At 40.2% G+C, this 20,835-nt stretch overlaps 1 protein-coding gene across 2 annotated transcripts in view; it reads right to left on the bottom strand.

Annotated features, from left to right (window-relative positions):
• sncb (synuclein, beta) overlaps positions 1-20,835 on the bottom strand; it is a 68,818-nt gene that overhangs the window by 8,599 nt on the left and 39,384 nt on the right. For both annotated transcript variants that reach the window (XM_043703728.2, XM_043703729.2), the window contains exon 5: positions 19,021-19,119. In XM_043703728.2, coding sequence (XP_043559663.1) covers positions 19,021-19,119 — 99 coding nt within the window. The remainder of the gene's footprint in view (positions 1-19,020; positions 19,120-20,835) is intronic.

The raw sequence follows: 20,835 nt of genomic DNA, 5'->3' as shown, positions 1-20,835 counted from the left end.
GGATAGTGAGTGGCTTAAAGGGTGAGGTAGTGGTGTTTCCATGTATCTGCTGCCCTTATGCTATTAGATCTCAGGAGTCGTGGCTTTGGAAGATATTGAATTCCTAGCCATAAACTACCAGAAAGGTCAGGAAGTAGCTGCACCACTGCCATTGACACCACAAACTACTCTTTACACAGAATGAACATTGTAATCAATGGACTTCACTGAATTCCAATGCAGAGAAAGGAAAGTGAAAGCAGTGAAGTTCTCTGAGTAACTGCAACAACTTGTACAAGAATTAAATCTTTCATGTATATTAAAAGCAAGATACTTCACAAATGTGTAATTAAACAAGTGAAAGAAGGCCAGTAGATTAATCAAATAAATTGAATTTAAGTAACATTGTAAAGGAGAGAAAATGTTGGAGACCTGGAGGGCTTCTTGGAACGAAATGTATAGCATAGATTAAGGTGAACAGATATCAAACGGGAAATTGCGTGGTGCATTGTGAATGAACTGAAAGATGACATGTTGGCTAGGAAAGAATTTGAGGTTATAAGAGCAGGAGTAAGGGGTTTTTATTGCTTTACTCCCCTCAATGTTAAGCTGTGGAAAATTATGGTACTCTGACAAAAGGGAAAGTGATTAAGTTTGGAAAGGTGGTACAGAGATAGAGGAGAAGATAAATTTCAATGATATAGATAAAGAGTCAAATGCCAAGGATAGAATCTTGGTCTGGGTAGGTGAGAGAGTTATCAATCTGGGGAAGAAAACTAGTCATCACTGGAAATGCTTTCATTGTGATTGGGAACATAAAAGTACATAATTGCAACCTCATTAATTTGGACAATAGTAGAAAGAAGTTGCAAGATGCATCAACCATATTAAAAGCTGTAGAGACTAGGGATAATGCACCACAGTCACTGAGTGGATATCATTTTCGACTTTGGTTTGGATGATAGCAATATTAATATTCAAGAGATTGTGGGAAAGTTAAGTAAAGACACAAAAGCTCAATAGTTCTGAGTTTCATGAATTGGGTGCCTATACATGAAGGACTATGGTTTTATAATGAATAAATGATTATTTTGTTGTGTGATTAATTGTTTATAGCTATGCTATTTAGATTTCATCAAAAAATTGTGAAGTTTACCACAGTTAAAGGGAAATGTTAATATCTTGAAATCGCAAATATAAAAGAACTTAGCCAATGCTTACAGATCCATAGTGTGGTTTTCTAACCCAACAATCACAGATTTTATCTTCTTTACAGATCAATTGTCAATCTTTCATTTTCATTTAAAATAATCCTCTTAATCCTGACTTTTTATGTTTCCTTTGCATTTTGTTCTTTCGAGTCGGTCAACCTTACAAATGTGTCAATATTTTTATCTAACCCTGTGACAGGATGTGTCAGAGACTACCACATGCTAATCATTCACTGTGCAAAATCTCTTCTCCAAAGTGATAAATTTGGTTATTTGCTAATTTTAAAATGTTATGTTTCATCTTCACTATAATACCAATGCATCATCATACTATTTGAGTCAGTAAATTGACAGGTAAACTCTGTTGAGCTGTGGGCTGATGATCTGGCCATAGAGTCATAGAATCATCAAGTTGTACAGCATGGAAACACACCCTTCAGTCCAACTCATCCATGCCCACCAAATATCCTAAATTATTCCAGTCCCATTTGCCAGCATTTGGCCCTTATCCCTCTAAACCCTTGCTATTCAGGTACTTACCAGATGCTTTTTAAGTGTTGTAATTGTACCAGCTTCCGTCACAGTGTCTGGCAGTTTATTTCAAAAATGCACCACCCTCTGCGTAAAAAAGTTGCCCCTTAGGTCCCTTTTAAATCTTTCCCCTCTCACCTTAAATCTATGCCCTCTAGTTTTAGATTCCTACATCCTGGGGAAAAGACCTTTACTATTCACCCTATCCATGCATTCTGATGTATGGTAAACTTGATGGATCTTGTGGTCTTTGCCTATCCACCAATTTTGTACCTTAGTGTATTTTCCAGCAGAAAATAAGCCAAAGCCATTTTGAGGTTTAGGCATCAATAAAAGAGAATTGGGAAACAACTTGCTGGATTCAGGTCAGTGTACTATCAGGCAGCCTGGAAACCAACCTATTGACAGCAAAGGTAAGTCTCAATTAGTCAGAGGGGGAGCCTCTGTAGTGGATCCACACTCAAAACAAACATAGATTTCTGCTGTGTCGCCAACTGGCTGAGAGTGCACACTGCATGGTCTAATGAGATTAGTCTTACTGTGACAACAGGGTTCCATGTACACTAAAGGGTCCCAAATTCTAAGCTTAAACAATTACAGCAGACACAGCAGCTGGATTAATGGACTACTATGTCTACCACCTCCATTTTGAAGCCATTAATGTTAATTTCAACAATTTACCATTACTGATTTAGTCTTTCAAGAGATATTAAGCTTGAGACAGTGTAACTTTATTTTTGTGTTTCTTAGTTTCAACTTACTTTTGTCTTAAGCAGAAACTGCTGGTAAACTGTGCTGGCTCGCTAGTGGGATCTGGGATGGGGAAGGTTGAGGAGGGGGATGGTTTCTGTGAAGTGTTCTTATTGGGAAATTTAGAATGTGCCAAGGAGATTCAGAGAGGGAAATTCTTAGAGCTCAGAATGCAACTGGATGCTATAATAGGAGAGCTTGGGTCTGTGAAATAAAAGTTTCAATGAGATGAATTTCCTTTTGTTATCTTGGATTTTCCTTATGCCCTGAGGAGTATGATTGGATGTACACATGCAATAATTCATCATGTTGGTTTTCCTTTGTTATTAAAGATGGACATTTCTGGCATGCATAGAATCATCTGTTGTGCATTCTAACATCCCAAAAAGAGCAATCAGCCAGTTTTACTGGCTCTTCCTTCTCAGATGACTGTGGAGCCTGGCTTCCACAGTATGGGCAAGGATGAATGGTCTGATCCTGTTAGGTTTGCCTGGTCTTTCTAGGTTGCACTTTATTCTTAGGTGCCTTTATTTTGAGCAGTTTGAAGGGTGTAATAACACTACTTGAGATATCTCCACAGATAGTTCCTTCCTTATGCATTTTCTCCCAATCTGTGGTGGGCGTGACATATTTACTGAGGTTCACCCCCAGGAAGTTTTTGAACCTTAGTCGTTATTTACCTTGTCAGTGGTGTCCAAGTTCAATTTGCAAATTCATGATCACACTAGGTATTTTGTCATCATCATACTGCATGTCCACCCCATTTGAGCTGGCCTCTGATGATGATTGCTTTAGTTCCAGTCATTTTGGCTCTTTGAAGAATTTTAGCATTTGGGACTTTATCCTACTATTTGATAAACAGGATACTCTGAATGCATCCTATACAGAACCTGTCCAATAGCTTTTTTATTTCTGGAATGGATAATCTATGCCCCACAGGCATGTAGGAGTGCGGCTTCAGAAAATACTTCAGAAAACAAGGCTGCAAAGGATATACTGAAGAACACTGGGTCCATAATGTACTGTTTCTTTCCACCTCTTGTTATGTCAAAGTGGTCAGCATAGTCGCTACAGGATGTCTGGCCACTGTTCCATCATTTATCTCTCAGGCCCCCCCCCGGCCCACAAGCCTCATTCCTGATGAAGGGTTTATGTCCGAAACATTGATTCTGCTACCTGACCAGTTGTGTTTTTCCAGCAACACATTCTCCATCATGTAACTGTTGTGTCAGATTTACAACTCTATGAAACCATCCAACTTTGGCAAAAAGGCAATGACATGTCCATGTGTTTAAATACACTAGCTGACAGTCTTGTGGTATTACGGCTGGACTGATAATTCGGAGACCCAGGTAATGTTCTGTGGACCTGGGTTGGAATCCCACCACAGAATTTGAATTCAATAAAAATCTGGGATTAAGAGTCTAATGACGACTACAAATCCATTGTTGAAAAAAACCTACTAGGTTCAATAAAGTCCTTTAGGGAAGGAATCTGCCGTTTTTACCTGGCCTGGCCTACATGTGACTCCAGATCTCCAGCAATGTGGTTGACTCTTAACTGTCCTGTGGCCTATTTGGAATAGACAATAAATACTGGCCTAGCCAGTGATGTCCTCACTCCAGTGAATGAAGAAAAAAAATGTTTTTTCTTTTGCTTTCTTATCAGCTAATAGTATTCACTGATTCTTTGGAGTTAACAACATTTCTGACTGACTTTTTGTATTAAACTTCAAAAATTAACAGTAATTTGGACAGTTATCAGTTACCAGACTTAAGTTCTGGTAACAAAGTAGCAATTATACATGCTCATTAAATTAAATTAATGTGGAGAGGGGTAGGATTGGGACAGGTTTTTTTTGTATTCTGCTTGTGTAATAAACACAGATCTCCAATTGATATAACCATGAAAATGAGACAGAACCACATTTGGTTGTGTTCCTTGTTACTCACTGATTTTAAACATCCAGAACATGTCACAGCATTTCCACTTCCTCAAATCGTTGATATGCAGTTTTAATAAGCAGGTAACTTCCCTAAAATCAAACAGCAGCTTTATCTCAAACTGTGACTTTCCATCATTTGCAGAACATGCTCTGAACAGCATTTTATTATAGTATATACATGCAATTCAGTTTTTCCAAAAGTAGTTCAGCTAAAATTTGCTAGGGGAAGGGCTGTATTTCTTACAGTATTTATTTTAACTGGTGTCTTTAATTGGAATACCATTAATTTCCACAGAACTGAAAAACATGGTGCACACTGTAATTTTAAGAACATGCACACCATCATTATTGATACTTGAAAATATGTCTGCAATACAAAGTGGATGACATACAGAAAGAAGATTATTGGCTGTCAACACTTGTTAATAGCCATGGCATTTAATGCTGGAATATGTAATTGTGCTGCTTTGAAAGATCGGAAGGACTGTTGCAGATGTTTATTTCCTTGCATATTATTTCAGTTCCAACTGTGATCATAGTATTTGACTCAGTATTCTCCCATTTTTAAAATAACAATGCCTATTTTAGAGAACAAAATATGTTCTAGCTCCATTTCCATTAGTTTCAAATTGCAGATTACTATTTCAATTAGAATTGGTATATTCACTTCATGAGCACATAGTGCTGACAAGGTAAATTCTAGAGAATGAAATGCTACCACCAACCCATTCAATAACAGTTTAAAGCATTTTGATGTTAGATAAATTAGTCCTGAAACTAATTAATTCACTGAAAATTGTTACTAATTCATCCACCTGTTATATTCCTCTGTACTAATTGTGATATTTTATGCTTGGATTACGACTAATGAATAGGAGGATTACCAATGTGTTTAATGACAGAAGTAATATCAAACATGTTTCTCAAATGTGACATCCAGCAAGAGAAAGAAATGTTCACTGTAGCAGTCCTCTCAAGATGATTAGGAACAAAATACAATTTTGCATCTAATTATTGTTTCTTTTTTGTCATATCACTTTTTGGGATAAAAAAATGTAAATCTCAAGAGTCATGTAAATATCAAAAACTGAGTGATGCCTACCTGCTTAAAAAAAAATACACACCCTACAGGAACTTCTTGTACATCTGTAAAAAGCTTTTGATAAATCATGCTGATTATTTTGTTTGGCTGTGGATATGTGATTAGGTGGCTTCCAGTCTAGTTATTCTTGCTGTTTAGCAGAGTTGTATTTATGAACAAATGTATAAAATATGATAAATCATAATGTGATATGACAATTGTATGAATGCTATCAATCACAAAATAGACTGCCTGTGATTCTAAAGTACTCTTACACTCACCCACACCATGCAAGCATTTGTTGGAATGTATTTATCTGTAGTCTTTTCTGTTTGATTGCTTAAGTCAGTTTCAACTACCTGGAATAAGATTGATAATCAACAGCAACTCTTATTTATCAAGCATGTGTAATGTAATAAAATGTCTCCCCAGATGTTTTGCAGGAATATTATCAAACAAAATATCTCACTGACCAACTTAAGGAGATATAAAATTGGATGATCAAAAATGTCTTAGTGAATGAAAGCAAAGTCAATAATTTGAGAGGCGTAAGGAGAAAAACGCAGAGTTGGCACCGAGGCAAATGCAAGTGTGACCATCAATATTGGAACAATTTTGATTGAGAATGCACAAGAGACTAGAGTTTGAGGAGTGCAAATATCTTCCATGATAGTGAAGTTGGAGGAGATTACAGAGACAGGGAAATGTAAGATCTTGCAAAGATGGGATATTTAAAATCAAGACATAGCTTGACTAGGAACAATATAGCTGAAAATGTGTTGCTGGAAAAGCGCAGCAGGTCAGGCAGCATCCAAGGAACAGAAGAATCGACGTTTCGGGCATAAGCCCTTCTTCAGGAATCCTGAAGAAGGGCTTATGCCCGAAATGTCGATTCTCCTGTTCCTTGGATGCTGCCTGACCTGCTGCGCTTTTCCAGCAACACATTTTCAGCTCTGATCTCCAGCATCTGCAGCCCTCACTTTCTCCTAGGAACAATATAGATCAGCACAGATATAATAGAGGAATGGGACTTGTTGCAGGTTTTATCACTTGCAGCAGAGGTCTGGATGTGCTGCTTTTACTCAAGGTGGATAGTGGGATACCAAGCAGGAATGCTTTGGAGTTGTCAAATCTAAAGGTAATGAAGGCTGGTCAATAGTACATGAGTTGAAACAGAGTGAAATTGAGCGATAACGCTGAGGTGGAATTAAACATTTGAAATATGAAGTCAGAAGTTCATATCAGGATTAAATGTGACAGCAAGCTGGCACGGACTGACTCAATTTCAGATGGGTTGCCAGGGAGAGGGAGGAGTAGGGAGTTGGGAAATCGAGTTTTTAGTGGGAACAGTGATTTCAGACAGACCCAAAATTTAACCTGAACAAATTTCTGCTCAACTGGTACTAGATATTGGATAGGCAGTCTTATAATTTAGCAAGAGTGGGTGAGTTGAGAGAAAGATGAAGTATATCTGGGTGTCTTTAGTGTGCATGTAAAATCACTGTGCCTTTGTGCCAACAAAGAGCATGTAGATGATGCCATCATACCGAGACAGACAATTGAATCAAATCAGTCTCCCTATTCCTGTATTCACAAAACAGTAAAATTAAAATACTCAATGACTCTCAAAACTGACCTCAATGTTTCCTAAACAAAAGTTTTTTTGAATTTGTGAATTTTAGATTTGCAGATTTTGTGAATAACCAAAACTCTACACCAGGTTTCTAGGGGTAAACAAACAATTTAACAATTTATTAATAATAGTCACTTTTGCAGCTCAACATCTGTTTCACTTGTTCCTCTCTGTCAAAAGTATAAAAACTGTCATTTTCCAGTCCCAATCAGCTCCAAAGAAAAGACATTTCAAGCTCAAAACATTAACTCTGTTTTCTCTTCTCTCTATCAATGCTGTCAGACCTACTGAGGTCCGCCAGCACTTTCAGTTTTTATTTCAGGTCACGAGCATCTTCAGCACTTTGCTTTTATTTACAGAAGTAGTTCTGTCTTTGGAATCAGATGTGAAACTGTGGCCCTTATCATCCATTCAGATTGATATGAAGGATCCCCCAACACTATTCAAAGGGGCTGATGTATTCTCCCAAAGTCCTGGCCAACATTTATCCCTCAACTAACATCACTGAAGAAACTGATAACCTAGTGATTCATTTCATTGCTCCTCATGGGATCTTGCTGTTGTGCAAATTGACAGTGATTATCTCTGAAATTAAGTAGTGTTTTTTCAATAATCATTGAGGGGCTGGATTTCATGCTCCTTGCACATGGTATGGAACACGCACCTTTAACGGCAAATCTCCCACATTTGAGAAACTTCTCCAGATGAACATCCATTCAGCCATATTAGAACTTCTTATCCTTTCAGGGGCGTTAACACTGACTGAAAAACAGAAGTGTGAGAGGCAAGGGGAGTGGGGTGCTTTCTGCAGCCACTCCCATGCCCCTCATTTCTGCCTCTAACTACCCCCAGACAGGGTCAGATGGAGGCCTCACCACACAGACTCTGCAGGCAGGCTGACCTGGTTTCCTTTTCAGGAAAACTGCCACCACAGATAATAAGGCTGATAATAAGGCAGGTTAAAGCCCTTAAGTAGCGTTATTGACCACTTAAAGGCATAATTAGCAGAAAATTGGCAGAGAGCATTAGTAACTTCAATTTAGTACTAAAATTATTTGATATTGTAAGGATTAATTAAATTAAAAAGGAGAAAGAAAAGGAGCACACGGTGTCCACCAACACCCTTGAGTTGTTCAGGGAGAGGTGGGCGCTGCAGGGAGTGGAGTGCATTATTTCCCTCTCCAACTCTATTTTGATTTAATCCCTGCCCTCCCCTTCACTGTTTGATCACACAGCATTGCCCTTTGATGTGAAGGGCACTGCTTGTCACTGGCCACTCGGGTGTTTCCTTTCTTCCTGGTGGTGGAAATTTGAATAAAGATTCGTGCACCTTGTGCCTTTCACTGTGTCTCACACCTGCACACACACAACATGGGTGTGGAGGAAAAAATAAGCACTAGCGCAGTTAGGCGGTAGTGTGGGGGTAAGAAAAAAAAGAGAAAAAAACAGGAGTGTCAGACATCCTGCTTACTAAAAAGAAAAAAAAAAGAAAAAGGAGAAAGACATGGCAGAAGAGCTCCAAATCGTAGTCTGCTCCTCTTCCTGGATGTGGGACGCCACCTGCAGCTCCTGGAATCTGGAGTTTCGGAATTGGAGTGGCATCTGGGGACACTGTGGAGCATTTGCAAGGTGGACAGTGTCGTGGATAGCACATATAGAGAGATGGTCATACTGCAGACATTCCAAGGCAGGAAGGGAATGGGTTACCACCAGGCAGAGCAGGAGAGCTAAGCTGGCAGTGCAGGAATCTCCTTGGCTATTCCCCTTCAAAACAGATATACCTTTTTGGATACTGTTGAGGGGAATGATCTGTCAGGGGATAACAGCAGCAGCCAAATTCATGGCATCATCATTGACTCTGCAGCAGTGGAAGGGAGAATTAGACATGGAAGTGCTATTGTTATCAGGGATTCAATCAGAAGGGGAACAGATAGGCATTTCTGTGGCTGCAAGTGAGAGTCCAGGATGGTATGTTGCCTCCCTGGTGCTAGGGTCCTGGATATCTTGGAGCAGTTGCAGGACATTCTGGAGGGGGAGGATGAACAACCAGTGGTCATGGTACATGTTGGGACGAAATAAAAGACATGAGGTCCTAAACACAGAATATAGAGTGCTAGGACGAAAGTTGAAATGTAGGACTTCAAAGGCAGTTATCTCTGTGGGCGGCATGGTGGCACAGTGTTAGCACTGCTGCCTCACAGTGCCAGAGACCCGGGTTCAATTCCTGCCTCAGGCGACTGACTGTGTGGAGTTTGCACATTCTCCCCGTGTCTGTGTGGGTTTCCTCCGGGTGCTCCGGTTTCCTCCCACAGTCCAAAGATGTGCAGGTCAGGTGAATTGGCCATGCTAAATTGCCCGTAGTGTTAGGTAAGGGGTAAATGTAGGGGTGGGTTGCACTTCGGCAGGTCGGTGTGGACTTGTTAGGCCGAAGGGCCTGTTTCCACACTGTAATGTAATCTAATCTAAATCTAATCTCAGGATTACTACCTGTGCCTTGAGCTAGTCAGAGTAGAAACAGCTGGTTATATAGGATAAACACATGGCTGAAAAGATGGTGTGAGGGGGAAGGTTTCAGATTCATGGGGCAATGGGACAGGTTCTGAGGAAGGTGGGGCCTGTACACTTAGGCAGGACCGGGACTGATGTCATTGGGGGGGATACTCTGTAGAGTGTTTGGGGAGGGTTTAAACTAATGTGGCAATGGGATGGGAAGCAGAGAAGTAGGGCAGTAGATGCAAAAACTGAGGGAGAAGTAGAAACCAAGGCAACTATGACTAAGAACAAGAACAGACAGGAAATGCTGCTGAAAAGAGCTGGGGAGGTGGTCGGAAATGCATTGTGTTTCAATGCGAGACGTATAATAGACAAGGCAGATGAATTTACAGCTTTGGTTAGTACTTAGAACTATGATGTTATTGCAATTATGGAGGCTTGGCTGAAAGAGGCTCAGGAATGGCAGCCAAACATCCCAGAGTTTAGATGAATCAGGTGTAATAGAAAGCGATATAAAAGGGGTGAGGGGCTGTATTACTGATAAAGGAGTATCTCACAGATCTACTGAGGAAGGATTCATCAAAGGACGTGTAGTAATGTGGGTAGAACTCAGGAATAGGAAAGGTGAAATCACAAACAGTCAGCAGCCAGCAGGAGATAAAGGAGAGAATATGTAGACAGATCCTGGAAAGATGTAAGAAGAGCAGAGTTGTTGTGATGGGTGATTTTAACTTCCCCTATATTAACTGGGACTCACTTCGTGCTTGGGGCTTGGATGAGGCACAATTTCTAAGGACCCCATTCAGGAGGGTTTCTTCATACAGCATGTAAACAGTCCACCAGGGAAAAGGTCATACTGGACCTGGTTTTGGGAAATGAGTCCGGCCAGGTGAGTGAAGTTTCAGTGGGGGAGTATTTCGGAAGTAATGACCATAATACCATGAGTTTGAAGAATATTCATGGATATAGATGACAGCAGTCCTTGGGTGAAGGTGTTAAATTGGGGGAAGGCCATCTACAATATTAGGCAGGAACTGGAGAATTTTGATTCGAGGTGGCTCTTTGGGGGTAAATCCATATCAGTCATGTGGGAGCATTTCAAAAGGCAGTTGATAAGAATTCAGGAGCGGTATATTCCTACGAGAATAAAGAATAGGTATGGCAAGTTCCGTGAACCTTGGATGACCAAGGATGTTATGAGTTTGGTCAAAATGGAAAAGGAAGTGTATGTATGGTCTAGGAGGATGAGAACTAACAAAACCCTTGAAGTATATAAGGAGAATAAGAAAGCACTTAAACAAGGAATTAGAAGAGCTAAAAGGAGTCATTAAAATTTGTTAGCGAACAGGATTAAGGAGAACCCCAAGGCTTCTTATACATATATAAAAAGCAAGATGGTAGCCAGGGAAAGAGCCCACTCAAGGACAAAGGAGGGAATCTATGTATGGAACCGGAAGAGCTAAGTGAGGTCTTAAATATTTTATGTCGGTATTCACCAAAGAAAAGTAATTGGTGCAGGATGTTCTTAGGAAAGTGAGTGTCGAATTTCTAAGCCAAGTTGTTATTAAAAAGGGAAAGGTATTATGTGTCTTAAAAAATATTAAGGTGGATAAGTCGCCAGGTCAATCCCAGAGTATTGAACAAGGCAAGAGAACAAAGTGCTGGAGGATTGACAGACAACTGTGTATTCTTATTGGCCTCAGGTGAGGTCCCAGAGAACTGGAGAATAACCAATGTTATCCCATTGTTTATGAAGGCTAGGAGGATAATCAAGGAGATTACAGGCCTGTGTGCCTCATTTCGGTGATAGGGAAATTATTGGAAAAGATTCTTAGGGACAAGATCTGTACGCATTTTAGAGGCAAATGGGCTTCTTAGCAACAGAGAGCATGGTTTTGTGTACAGGAGGTCATGCCTCACTAACCTAATCGAGTTTTTTGAGTAGGTGATGAAGATGATTCTTGTGAGAAAAGCAGCTGATGTTGTCTGCTTGGACTTCAGAAATGCCTTTGACAAGGTCCCTCAAGGCAGACTGGTACAAAAGGTGAACCACCAGAGGAGGTGGTTTCGGGATGAGTTGGCAAGATGGATACAGAACTAGTTTAGTCATAAGAGACAGAGGGTAGTGGTGGAAGGATGCTTTTCAGAATGGAGGGTTATGACTAGTGATGTTCCACAGCGATCAGTGCTGGGACCTCTGCTGTTTGTGGTCTACATAAATGCTTTGGAGGAAAACATGGGTGATCTATTTAGTAAGTTTGAGGACAATACAAAGATTGGTGGAGTTGCAGATAATGAGGAGGATTGTCAGAGGACACAGCAGGATGTAAATCAATTGGAGACATGGGCCGAAAAATAGCAGATGAAGTTTAATAATGGATTAATGTGAGGTGATGCACTTTGGAAGGCCAAGTACAGGTGGAAATTACACAGTGAATGGTAGAATTCTTAGGCGTATTGATACGCAGAGGGATCTGGGTGTGCAGGTCCACCGATCACTGAAAGTGGCAGCGTAAGTAGATATGGTAGTAAGAAAGGCCTATGGCATGCTTGCCTTCATTGGAAGAGGCACTGAGTACAAAGATATACAAGTTATGCTGCAGCTTTATGAAACTTTAGTTAGGCCACACTTGGAATATTGCATACAGTTATGGTCACCACACTACCAGAAGGATGTAGGTGCTTTGTAGAGTGTACAGAACAGTTCACCAAGATGTTGCCTGGTATGTGGAATTGAGCTATGAAGAACGGTTGGATAGTCTGAGTTTGTTTTCATTGGATAGCAGGAGGTTGAGGTGTGACCTGATAGAAGTTTATAAGATTGTGAATGGTATGGATAGAGTGCAAAGTATGAAGCTTTTTCCCATGGTAGAGGAGTCAATTACTAGGGGACACACATTCAAGGTGGAGGGGTTACAGTTTAAAAGAAATGTGTGAGGAAAGTTTTTCACACAAAGGGAGTGCCTGGAATGCACTACCAGAGGAGATGGTGGAAGGAATCACAACAGCAGCATTCAAGAAGCACCTGGATGAATACATGAATTGGAAGAGAATAGAGGAGTATGGATCCTGTAAGTGAAGACAGTTTTAGTATGGAAGGGCAAAATGTGTTGGTGCAGGCTTAGAGGGCTAAACGGCCTGTTTCTGTGCTGTATTGTTCTTTGTTCTGAACTGGAATTGTTGCCAATAGTCCTTCCCTCTTAGAACGTAATGGCTGATGAGAAGGGAAAGAAGCTGGTATCTCAATGGTTTCAACCCACCAATTAACTTGCTCATCTCGCCACCTGCCCTGCCATCTCAAGGGAGGGGGAAATGCCATGCATAGAACTAAAATATTGGATCAAATTTCAATTTGTGCATTCTGCACATAATCTCTTTGGCAATTAATATTGTTGTTTTAGCTTGGAAGGAAACAACATGCAATGTACTCATGTAAATGACTTATGTACTCATATCGATTGCAGCATACCAGTGTTTCCTTGAAATAATGTTCAAATCCAAGAGCATCAATGTGTGCTTTGCATATCAGAGCAAGTATTGGTTATTTGTTACATTAATCTTATTGTCATGATATTAATTCCCACACACATTTATACAGTATTATATTCTCCTTCAAAAATCCAAGAAGCTCTAGTTGTGCTTCCTTGAATACAATATTAATATTTGCTATGGAAACTTCTAATTTATAATTTTCAATGGCTGAAATTTAGCTATTCAGTCAAGTTATCTGAATTGGGGGGGGGACATATAGATGGGGTAACCCATCATGAACTGGAGAAGTCCACTGTTACGTGATTCTCTTCAGCCGGTTCTGGAGCCTAATTCACTTTCCTTCTATACTTGCAAGACAAAAATAAACCCAAAACAACTGTGAAAGGATGAAGACCGAAGTTGGAGTGCCGTGCATTCATTCTCCAAGCCCTGTCGAGACAGAGATAGTCGAGCTGTGTTTTTCATTAATTCACAAGAAGTTTATCAAGAAAAACACCTTTGACCACAAGTCCATCAGGAAGTAGTCAGCACGTAGTGTCCTTGAGACCCTTCAGGAAGAGGAGAGGGCGGATTCTATCGAGCGGTTCCCTGAGCAAACTGTCAAAGTCATTTGGCAGAATGCCTCATCGCCAGAACTTTCCAACAAGCACCAAGACATGGCTTGGCTGGTGGTGAGAAGGGCTCTGCCTGTGAGATCTTTTATGCACGCCCGGACTCTTAGCCGCAGCACACGCTGCCCTCGAAGTGGCTGCGGGGGGGATGAGACTGTCACACACCTCCTTCTGGAATGTGCCTATGCAGGAGAAGTCTGGAGAGGAATGCAGTGGTGTTTGTCAAGGTTCATCCTGAGCAGTGCCGTGACATGGGACTCCGTGCTCTACGGTCTGTTCCCCGGGACGCACCCGGGATGGACTTCAACTGTGCCTGGAGGATCATCAACTTGGTGAAGGACACTCTCTGGGCGGTCCGAAACCTGTTGATCTTCCAGCTGAAGGAGTTGACCCTGACTGAGTGTTGCAGACTGGCACATTCCAAGGTCCAGGACTACGTGTTGAGGGACGTGCTGAAGCTTGGGGCAGCTGCTGCCAAGGCGCGGTGGGGAAAGACCACCGTGTAACATCTGCCTGCCTCAGAAAACAGGGAGCCCACACAGTCATTTGGGCTCTGCTGATGCCTCAGCTAAATATATGGATATATGATCGATAAACATACAGACATGTATATATGAATGATAAATTCTGATCTTTGTTTGCAAATGTTTGCATATGTACGGCATGACCAACTGTACAGACCATCAAATTATTTTATGAATAAAGTATATTTATGAAATAAAAAAAAATCACAAAATGTGGTTGTTGCTGGCTTGGCCAGCATTTATTGCACACCCCAAATTGCCCAGAGCACAAGTCAATCACATTGCTGTGGATCTGGGGTTAAATGTTGGCCAGCAGTATCCTTCAGTGAGCCAGATGGGAATTTTCTGACAAGAACTTCATGGTCATCATTAGACTCTCAATCAATTCAAATTCAGCATCTGCCGCAGTGGGGTTTGAACTCTGATCCCCAGAACAGTGCCTGAGATTGATAATCTGGCAACAATGCTATTAGGCCATCGCCTCCCCTTGAAGAGGTATAAGACAGCTATTCCATCTCAGACACTGTGATTAAAGTGATGGCTGCTGAGTATTAGGAAGATTAGTGCTTTGCCAGCAACCCTGGCTTCAGAGGGGGTGTGGTGCACTCAAGGATGAGAGTAGATGGCTGTATATTAAAAGAGCTAATTTTGTGTGTTTTTCATTTGAAGGTGTGATTGCAGCAGAGATGTGTGAAGAACTCAACAGGGAAGCTCCTCAGACCTTTTTTTGAGGATGTTGATGTCTCAGAGGATACAGCATCTTATCTTTCCCATGCACAAAGCACCAGCAGAGTTACAATTTGTTTACACATTCCAATGCTTGGTAGATGTTCATGATTCAGTCTAAGATCACACTCTGGTTAATCCCTCATGCAGATGACAGAGACTGTGTTATCAAATGCAATTGATAGTCGAGACCTTTGGAGACCAGAACCTATTGCTGAATTGGGGAGAATCTGGTGGAGCTACTCAGCAGATATGTGAGATGGATAGAGGAGTCCATTCATTGTTGCATCCATGGAAAGCTTGGTGACTGTTATCAAGAGGCAGATCGAGGAGAACACTCAGCGGATGCCGAGTGTTAATGTAAATTTGCGACCATTGTTGTCACCATGAGTTCATGATTGTGTGCCTAAAAATGCTCTTCAGGTACACCTGCACACAGGAAACAGGGAGGCACCATTTTGCATCGGGTAATTGAAAGTGCAGAGTTTACAAGCGAACATTCACTAGAGCTCTGAGGTCCAAAGTGGCAACTGATGCGTAAACTCAATGATAGGCATTGTTTGATGTCATTATAAACCCACTCTTCGATCTTCCAGTGCATGTGCTGTATGTCTGCACTGGTGCCCTTACAGCCCAAGGGCTTTGTGAAGGGCTTGCTGGTGCTCAAAGTGGTTAGAGGTCTTCCACCCAGCATTTTTAAACTTCCTTGCCCCCATAGGCAGCTTTGATCTTGAGGCAGGTAGCAAGTTCACCATACATAGAATCATAGAGATGTACAGCATGAAAACAGACCCTTCGGTCCAACTTGTCCATGCCAACCAGATATCCCAACCCAACCTAGTCCCATCTGCCAGCACCCGGCTCATATCTCTCCAAACCCTTCCTATTCATATACCCACCCAGTTGCCTTTTAAATGTTACAATTGTACCAGCCTCCACCACTTCCTGTGGCAGCTCATTCCACACATGCACCACCTTCTGCATGAAAAAGTTGCCCCTTAGGTCTCTTTTATATCTTTCTCCTCTCACGCTAAACCTATGCCCTCTCGTTCTGGACTCTCCCCACCCCAGGGAAAAGAACTTTACCATATCCGTACCCCTCATGATTTTATAAACCTCTATAAGGTCACCCCCCAGCCTCTGATGCTCCAGGGAAAACAGCCCTAGCCTAATCAACCTCTCCCTACAGCTCAAATTCTCCAACTCTGACAACATCCTTGTAAATTTTTTCTGAACCCTTTCAAGTTTCATAACGTCATTCCATTAGGAAGGAGACCAGAATTGCACGCAATATTCCAACAGTGGCCTAACTGTACAGTTGCAACATGACCTCTCAACACCTGTACTCAATACTCTGACTAATAAAGGAAAGCATACCAAATGCTTTCTTCACTATCCTATCTACCTGCCACTCTACTTTCAAGGAGCTATGAACCTGCAGTCCGAGGTCTCTTTGTTCAGCAATACTGCCTCAGACCTTACCATTAAGTATATAAGTCCTGCTAAGATTTATCAAACAATCTTTATTTGGGCATCAAATTATGTCAGCCAAACAGCAAGTACCTTTCTCTACAACTAATGCTGCTTCATAAACCTTAAGAGCTCTAGGTTCCCATGCCAGTATTTCCAACACCCACAGCTCCAGAACACGTCCACCATTCCTTTTCACCTGCTTCTGGCTAACACTAATTTGGAAAACGAAATCAGGGCATTCCCTTTTCCTTCCATAAGTTTAGCACTTTCTCTGTTTAAATAATTGATTCATGAAACTTGAATATACTTCTTACATCAATTCTGTAGGCTATTTGAACCACACCACTTCCTTCAGCCCATACATTCTCATTTTCCAATCTCTGAGTTCCAAGTATAGTGCTGACAAGATGCACGATAGAATGCTGTTCTATCATGGAGGGATAAGAGATGGAGGGGTAAGAGCTATGGTTGTACCTATAGAGGATGGGGAGATTTACATTCAGTGACCAAGGTTGCTCTCAAACTGAATCTAATGAACAGTTGTGTGTTAGAGTGGAGGACATTGCTGGAGGACTAAAGGCAGAAAATCTATCTGCATGAATTACAATCAATAGACTTCTGGAATACAAAAAGAAAAATGTTTCAGTGACTTCCATCCTATGACACATAGAAGTTTCATATACAGCCTCACCAAATAAGCATTTGGAATTTACATTATGCAAATTTATTGTACATTGGGAAAATAAGGAAAATTTCAATATTGATTGTCAGCCTGTGTCAAACGTGTCAAGATTCATGTTCAAATTGTGTTGTGCAAATCCTACTGAATCCTTTCCTTTTGAATTGGGATCATCCTTATTCATATTTTTAAATGTTTTGATATGAAATGATCCATTCCAGTTTAGAAGTCCATTTTGCATATTCCCAGAAACCTCAGAGCATTTCCTAGATCCCTTGTTGTCACATGAATCAAATACTTATGATGTCTTGTTAATCCTGGTTCTCAGTAAAATGTTTCTATCTGGCTCTCAAACATCAGAGTTATGTATCTAATTAAATTCACAGCAGATCATATGAAATATAACAACCAATTATGTGGAAGCTTCATATCATTGTTCACACTTTGGGAGCAGGTGGGGTTATTAAAACTGACAAAATTGACAGTGTGTCAGGAAGCAGTTTCAGAATGTGCCAGTTTCCACATTTAATTTCAATGTGTTCAGAGTGTAGGTTAACTCACGCTGTGCTTTATCTATTTAAATAATAATATCCCCATATGACCGGAATCAAATAAGATTAACTCGTGCATTGAATGCAGATATATGACCTGTAGAAGATAATTAATTTTATCCCATATGTGTGCAGGGGGCACCACTAAAAATAGTATCAATCTACAATTAAAATGAGGTGTTTCTTTTGACTGAAAATCATTGCTGGCATTTTGTGATGTAGCTGAAAATTCAGGAACAAGCCTGTATTTGTGTGACCAGGAAATACAAAACTGAATTTACATTGAGCTGGTAATTAACTTAGCGTGAGACATCTGCTCCCAATCAAATGATTGGCTGCTCTCTCAAACAAGGGAATAACAAGGTAAGTGGGGGTGGGGTTTGGAGGGGGCAGAGGTGGTGGAATGGGGCGGGAGTGCAGTCACAGGGATGAAGTCCTCCAGTCATAGGGATAAAGGGGTTGCCATCAGGAATGTGGATATCAGGAGGGAGGGAGCTAGATCAGGGAGTAGGCTTTCGTAGGAAACAAATTACCTGAACATTAGGGATCCCTCCCCTGCTGCTGGCAAAATACCAGTGGCAACAGGAATAAGCCTTAGTTATCCATTTCAGGACCTCAACTGACTCACAGGCAGTGGGCCAACCACTATCTCCTGTCCCACTGCTAAAATCACAATGGAGCTAAATATATGATGTGATTCGCACCCCCTCCGATATGACACAATTTTTGTGATGCTGGCCCCAATCCCAACCTTATGCAACCTCCATCAGCCTGCTCCCAGGAAAACAAAAAACACCATGTAATACCAATAACCCTGTTTCCAGTGTTCGATGATTGATTAGAAATAACTGATCTCATGTCAGATCATATACAAGGAAACTTTTTAAAAGTAATTTAAGATACTTATTGTTTTATATCATTATAACTGGTCTTATATTCTACTTCCATTTTAAAATGATAAAACTGTTTAATTATTTCATTCACTTCAAGAACAATACATCTATAATTAACATTGCAATTATGTTGTGCATATGACACAATTACTTTTTACAGAGTCTTTTTACCCCCCATTCTTCACTTATGCAGAATATTTACTAAAGTGGCTGTGAATTTATTATTCTAGATCAAATATCATTTATTAGAACTGCAAATAATCTTCATAAATCCCTAGTCTAATCTCTCATGTTTCTGGACTGGTGGCTGAAAGCAATATTATATTCAAATTTTACTATGTTCAGGATGAAAAGCTACCCTAAAGTTTCAATGCTGATAGATTCAGTACAACAACTTCTCAAACATATCTACATTAGTCACCTGCGACTGAGTATCTGACTGTCTTACCTGTGGAGCCTCTTCATAAGTTTCAGGTTCAACTTCGCCTTCTGTTTCCATTGTATTTTCTCCCATGATTTCAATAGCTTCTTCCCCAACCTCTTCAGGCTGTCAATAGAAAACAAAATAACTCAAATTTATAGATAAAATAACATCACTTGAAAATTTAATTATGGTTATAAGGAGAAAATTCAAAGCTAGCTACTTGGCAGGAAGAGAATGGACAGGCAGTCGAGCATCAAGATGTTTACCTCCTTGAAGTCATTAGGGTTCATATTTATATTAGGCTTACAGGTAGTATTGAGGCATGAGATTGATGGAGACAATATATATAATGCCCAGATAGTTAAATCTCCCACTGCCATGTTCAAACTGTTTTGCGCCTCCACCATAGTCCTCAGCTATGCTAGCTCCCATTCTGGGTTTAAAGCAAGTCTACAATATGTTTTCCAAATCTTTAAGTTATTCTATCATTATAAATGGGGGTTGATTAGTTCAGTTGGCTGGATGGCAGGTTTATGACGCAGAGTATGTCAATAGCATAGATTCAATTGCTAAACTGGCTGAGGTTACTACAAAGGATTCATCTTCTTAACCTGTGCCCTCACCTAAGGTGTGGTGATCTTCAGGTTAAATAACCACCAGTCATCTCTCTCTAATGGGAGAGCAGCCCCATGGTCTTTGGTTAAATGTTAAAGCACTTTGTCTTAATATTGGCTGTTCATATAAGTAGGTTTATTACATCACGATGTGCATAATTTTAAAAAGTATAATGCAGATTTTAATGATTGAAAACAGAAGTGTTTAAATAGTATTTGCTGCTTTAAACTGACAAATATACTTTTCCTAAAGGTTGTAAAGTTTAGAAAGTGCAATTCTAGATTTTCAATGAACTTAGACCTCCCTCCTAACTAGCCCCAGAAATTAATTTATAAGCATTCAGTGTTGTGGCAAGGTGGCAAAGAGAGAAAGTAAACATTATTTAATGGTTTAAAGGTTATTTGCAAATTTAAAATCTAATCCAGTTTATATTTATATGACAATAAATTGTATCCGTTGATAGAACATTATGTTCATTGCTTCTTGCTTTAGAATGATAGTCCTGACTGAGTACATGTGTAAACATTGATTTGGAGGTTCTGGTATTGGACTGGGGTGGACAGCGTTAAAAATCACACAACACCAGGTTATCGTCCGACAGGTTTATTTGGAAGCACTGCTTCCTCATCAGGTAGTTGTGGAGCAGAATCATATGACACAGAATTTAAAGCAACGTGATTGCAGTGTCAGGGAATGTAATATTTAACAAATTTTGCTTGAGTCTTTCATTTTTTAGAATGATCATGTTAGTTTTAATTCCTTCATATGTCAATCCCAGAATCTTTTTAGAGTTACATAAAGCAATCTTGAGAATGTAACTTTAAAAAAGTTCTGGGATTTTCATGTGGAGGAGCCGAAACTAACATGATCATTCTAAAAGATAAAAAATTCAAGCTAAATTTGTTTAATGTTATATTCCATGACACTGCAATCCTGTTGCTATAAATTCTGTGTTGTATGATTCTGCTCCACAATCACCTGATGAAGAAGCAGCGCTTCGAAAGCTAGTGCCTCCAAATAAACCTGTTGGACTATAACCTGGTGTTGTGTTTTTTTTTTAACTGTGTAAGTATTAGTATAAACAGATTTTACTATAACAAAGTCTGTTGGGAACAGTACACCAGCTCATAGTCTGGAGAGCAGTTAAAAAGCATCATTAATTGCAGAATTAACAGAAACCCCTGAAAAATATTGATTTATGCTTATTACGATTAATCATTAAAC

Source organism: Chiloscyllium plagiosum, unplaced genomic scaffold (assembly GCF_037043375.1).
Source record: "Chiloscyllium plagiosum isolate Xiang-an unplaced genomic scaffold, Cpla_swu_hap1 HiC_scaffold_16, whole genome shotgun sequence".
NCBI lineage: Eukaryota > Metazoa > Chordata > Chondrichthyes > Orectolobiformes > Hemiscylliidae > Chiloscyllium > Chiloscyllium plagiosum.
The sequence above is the reverse complement of the archived record's forward strand: the minus strand, read 5'-3'. Positions and strand labels throughout refer to the sequence as shown.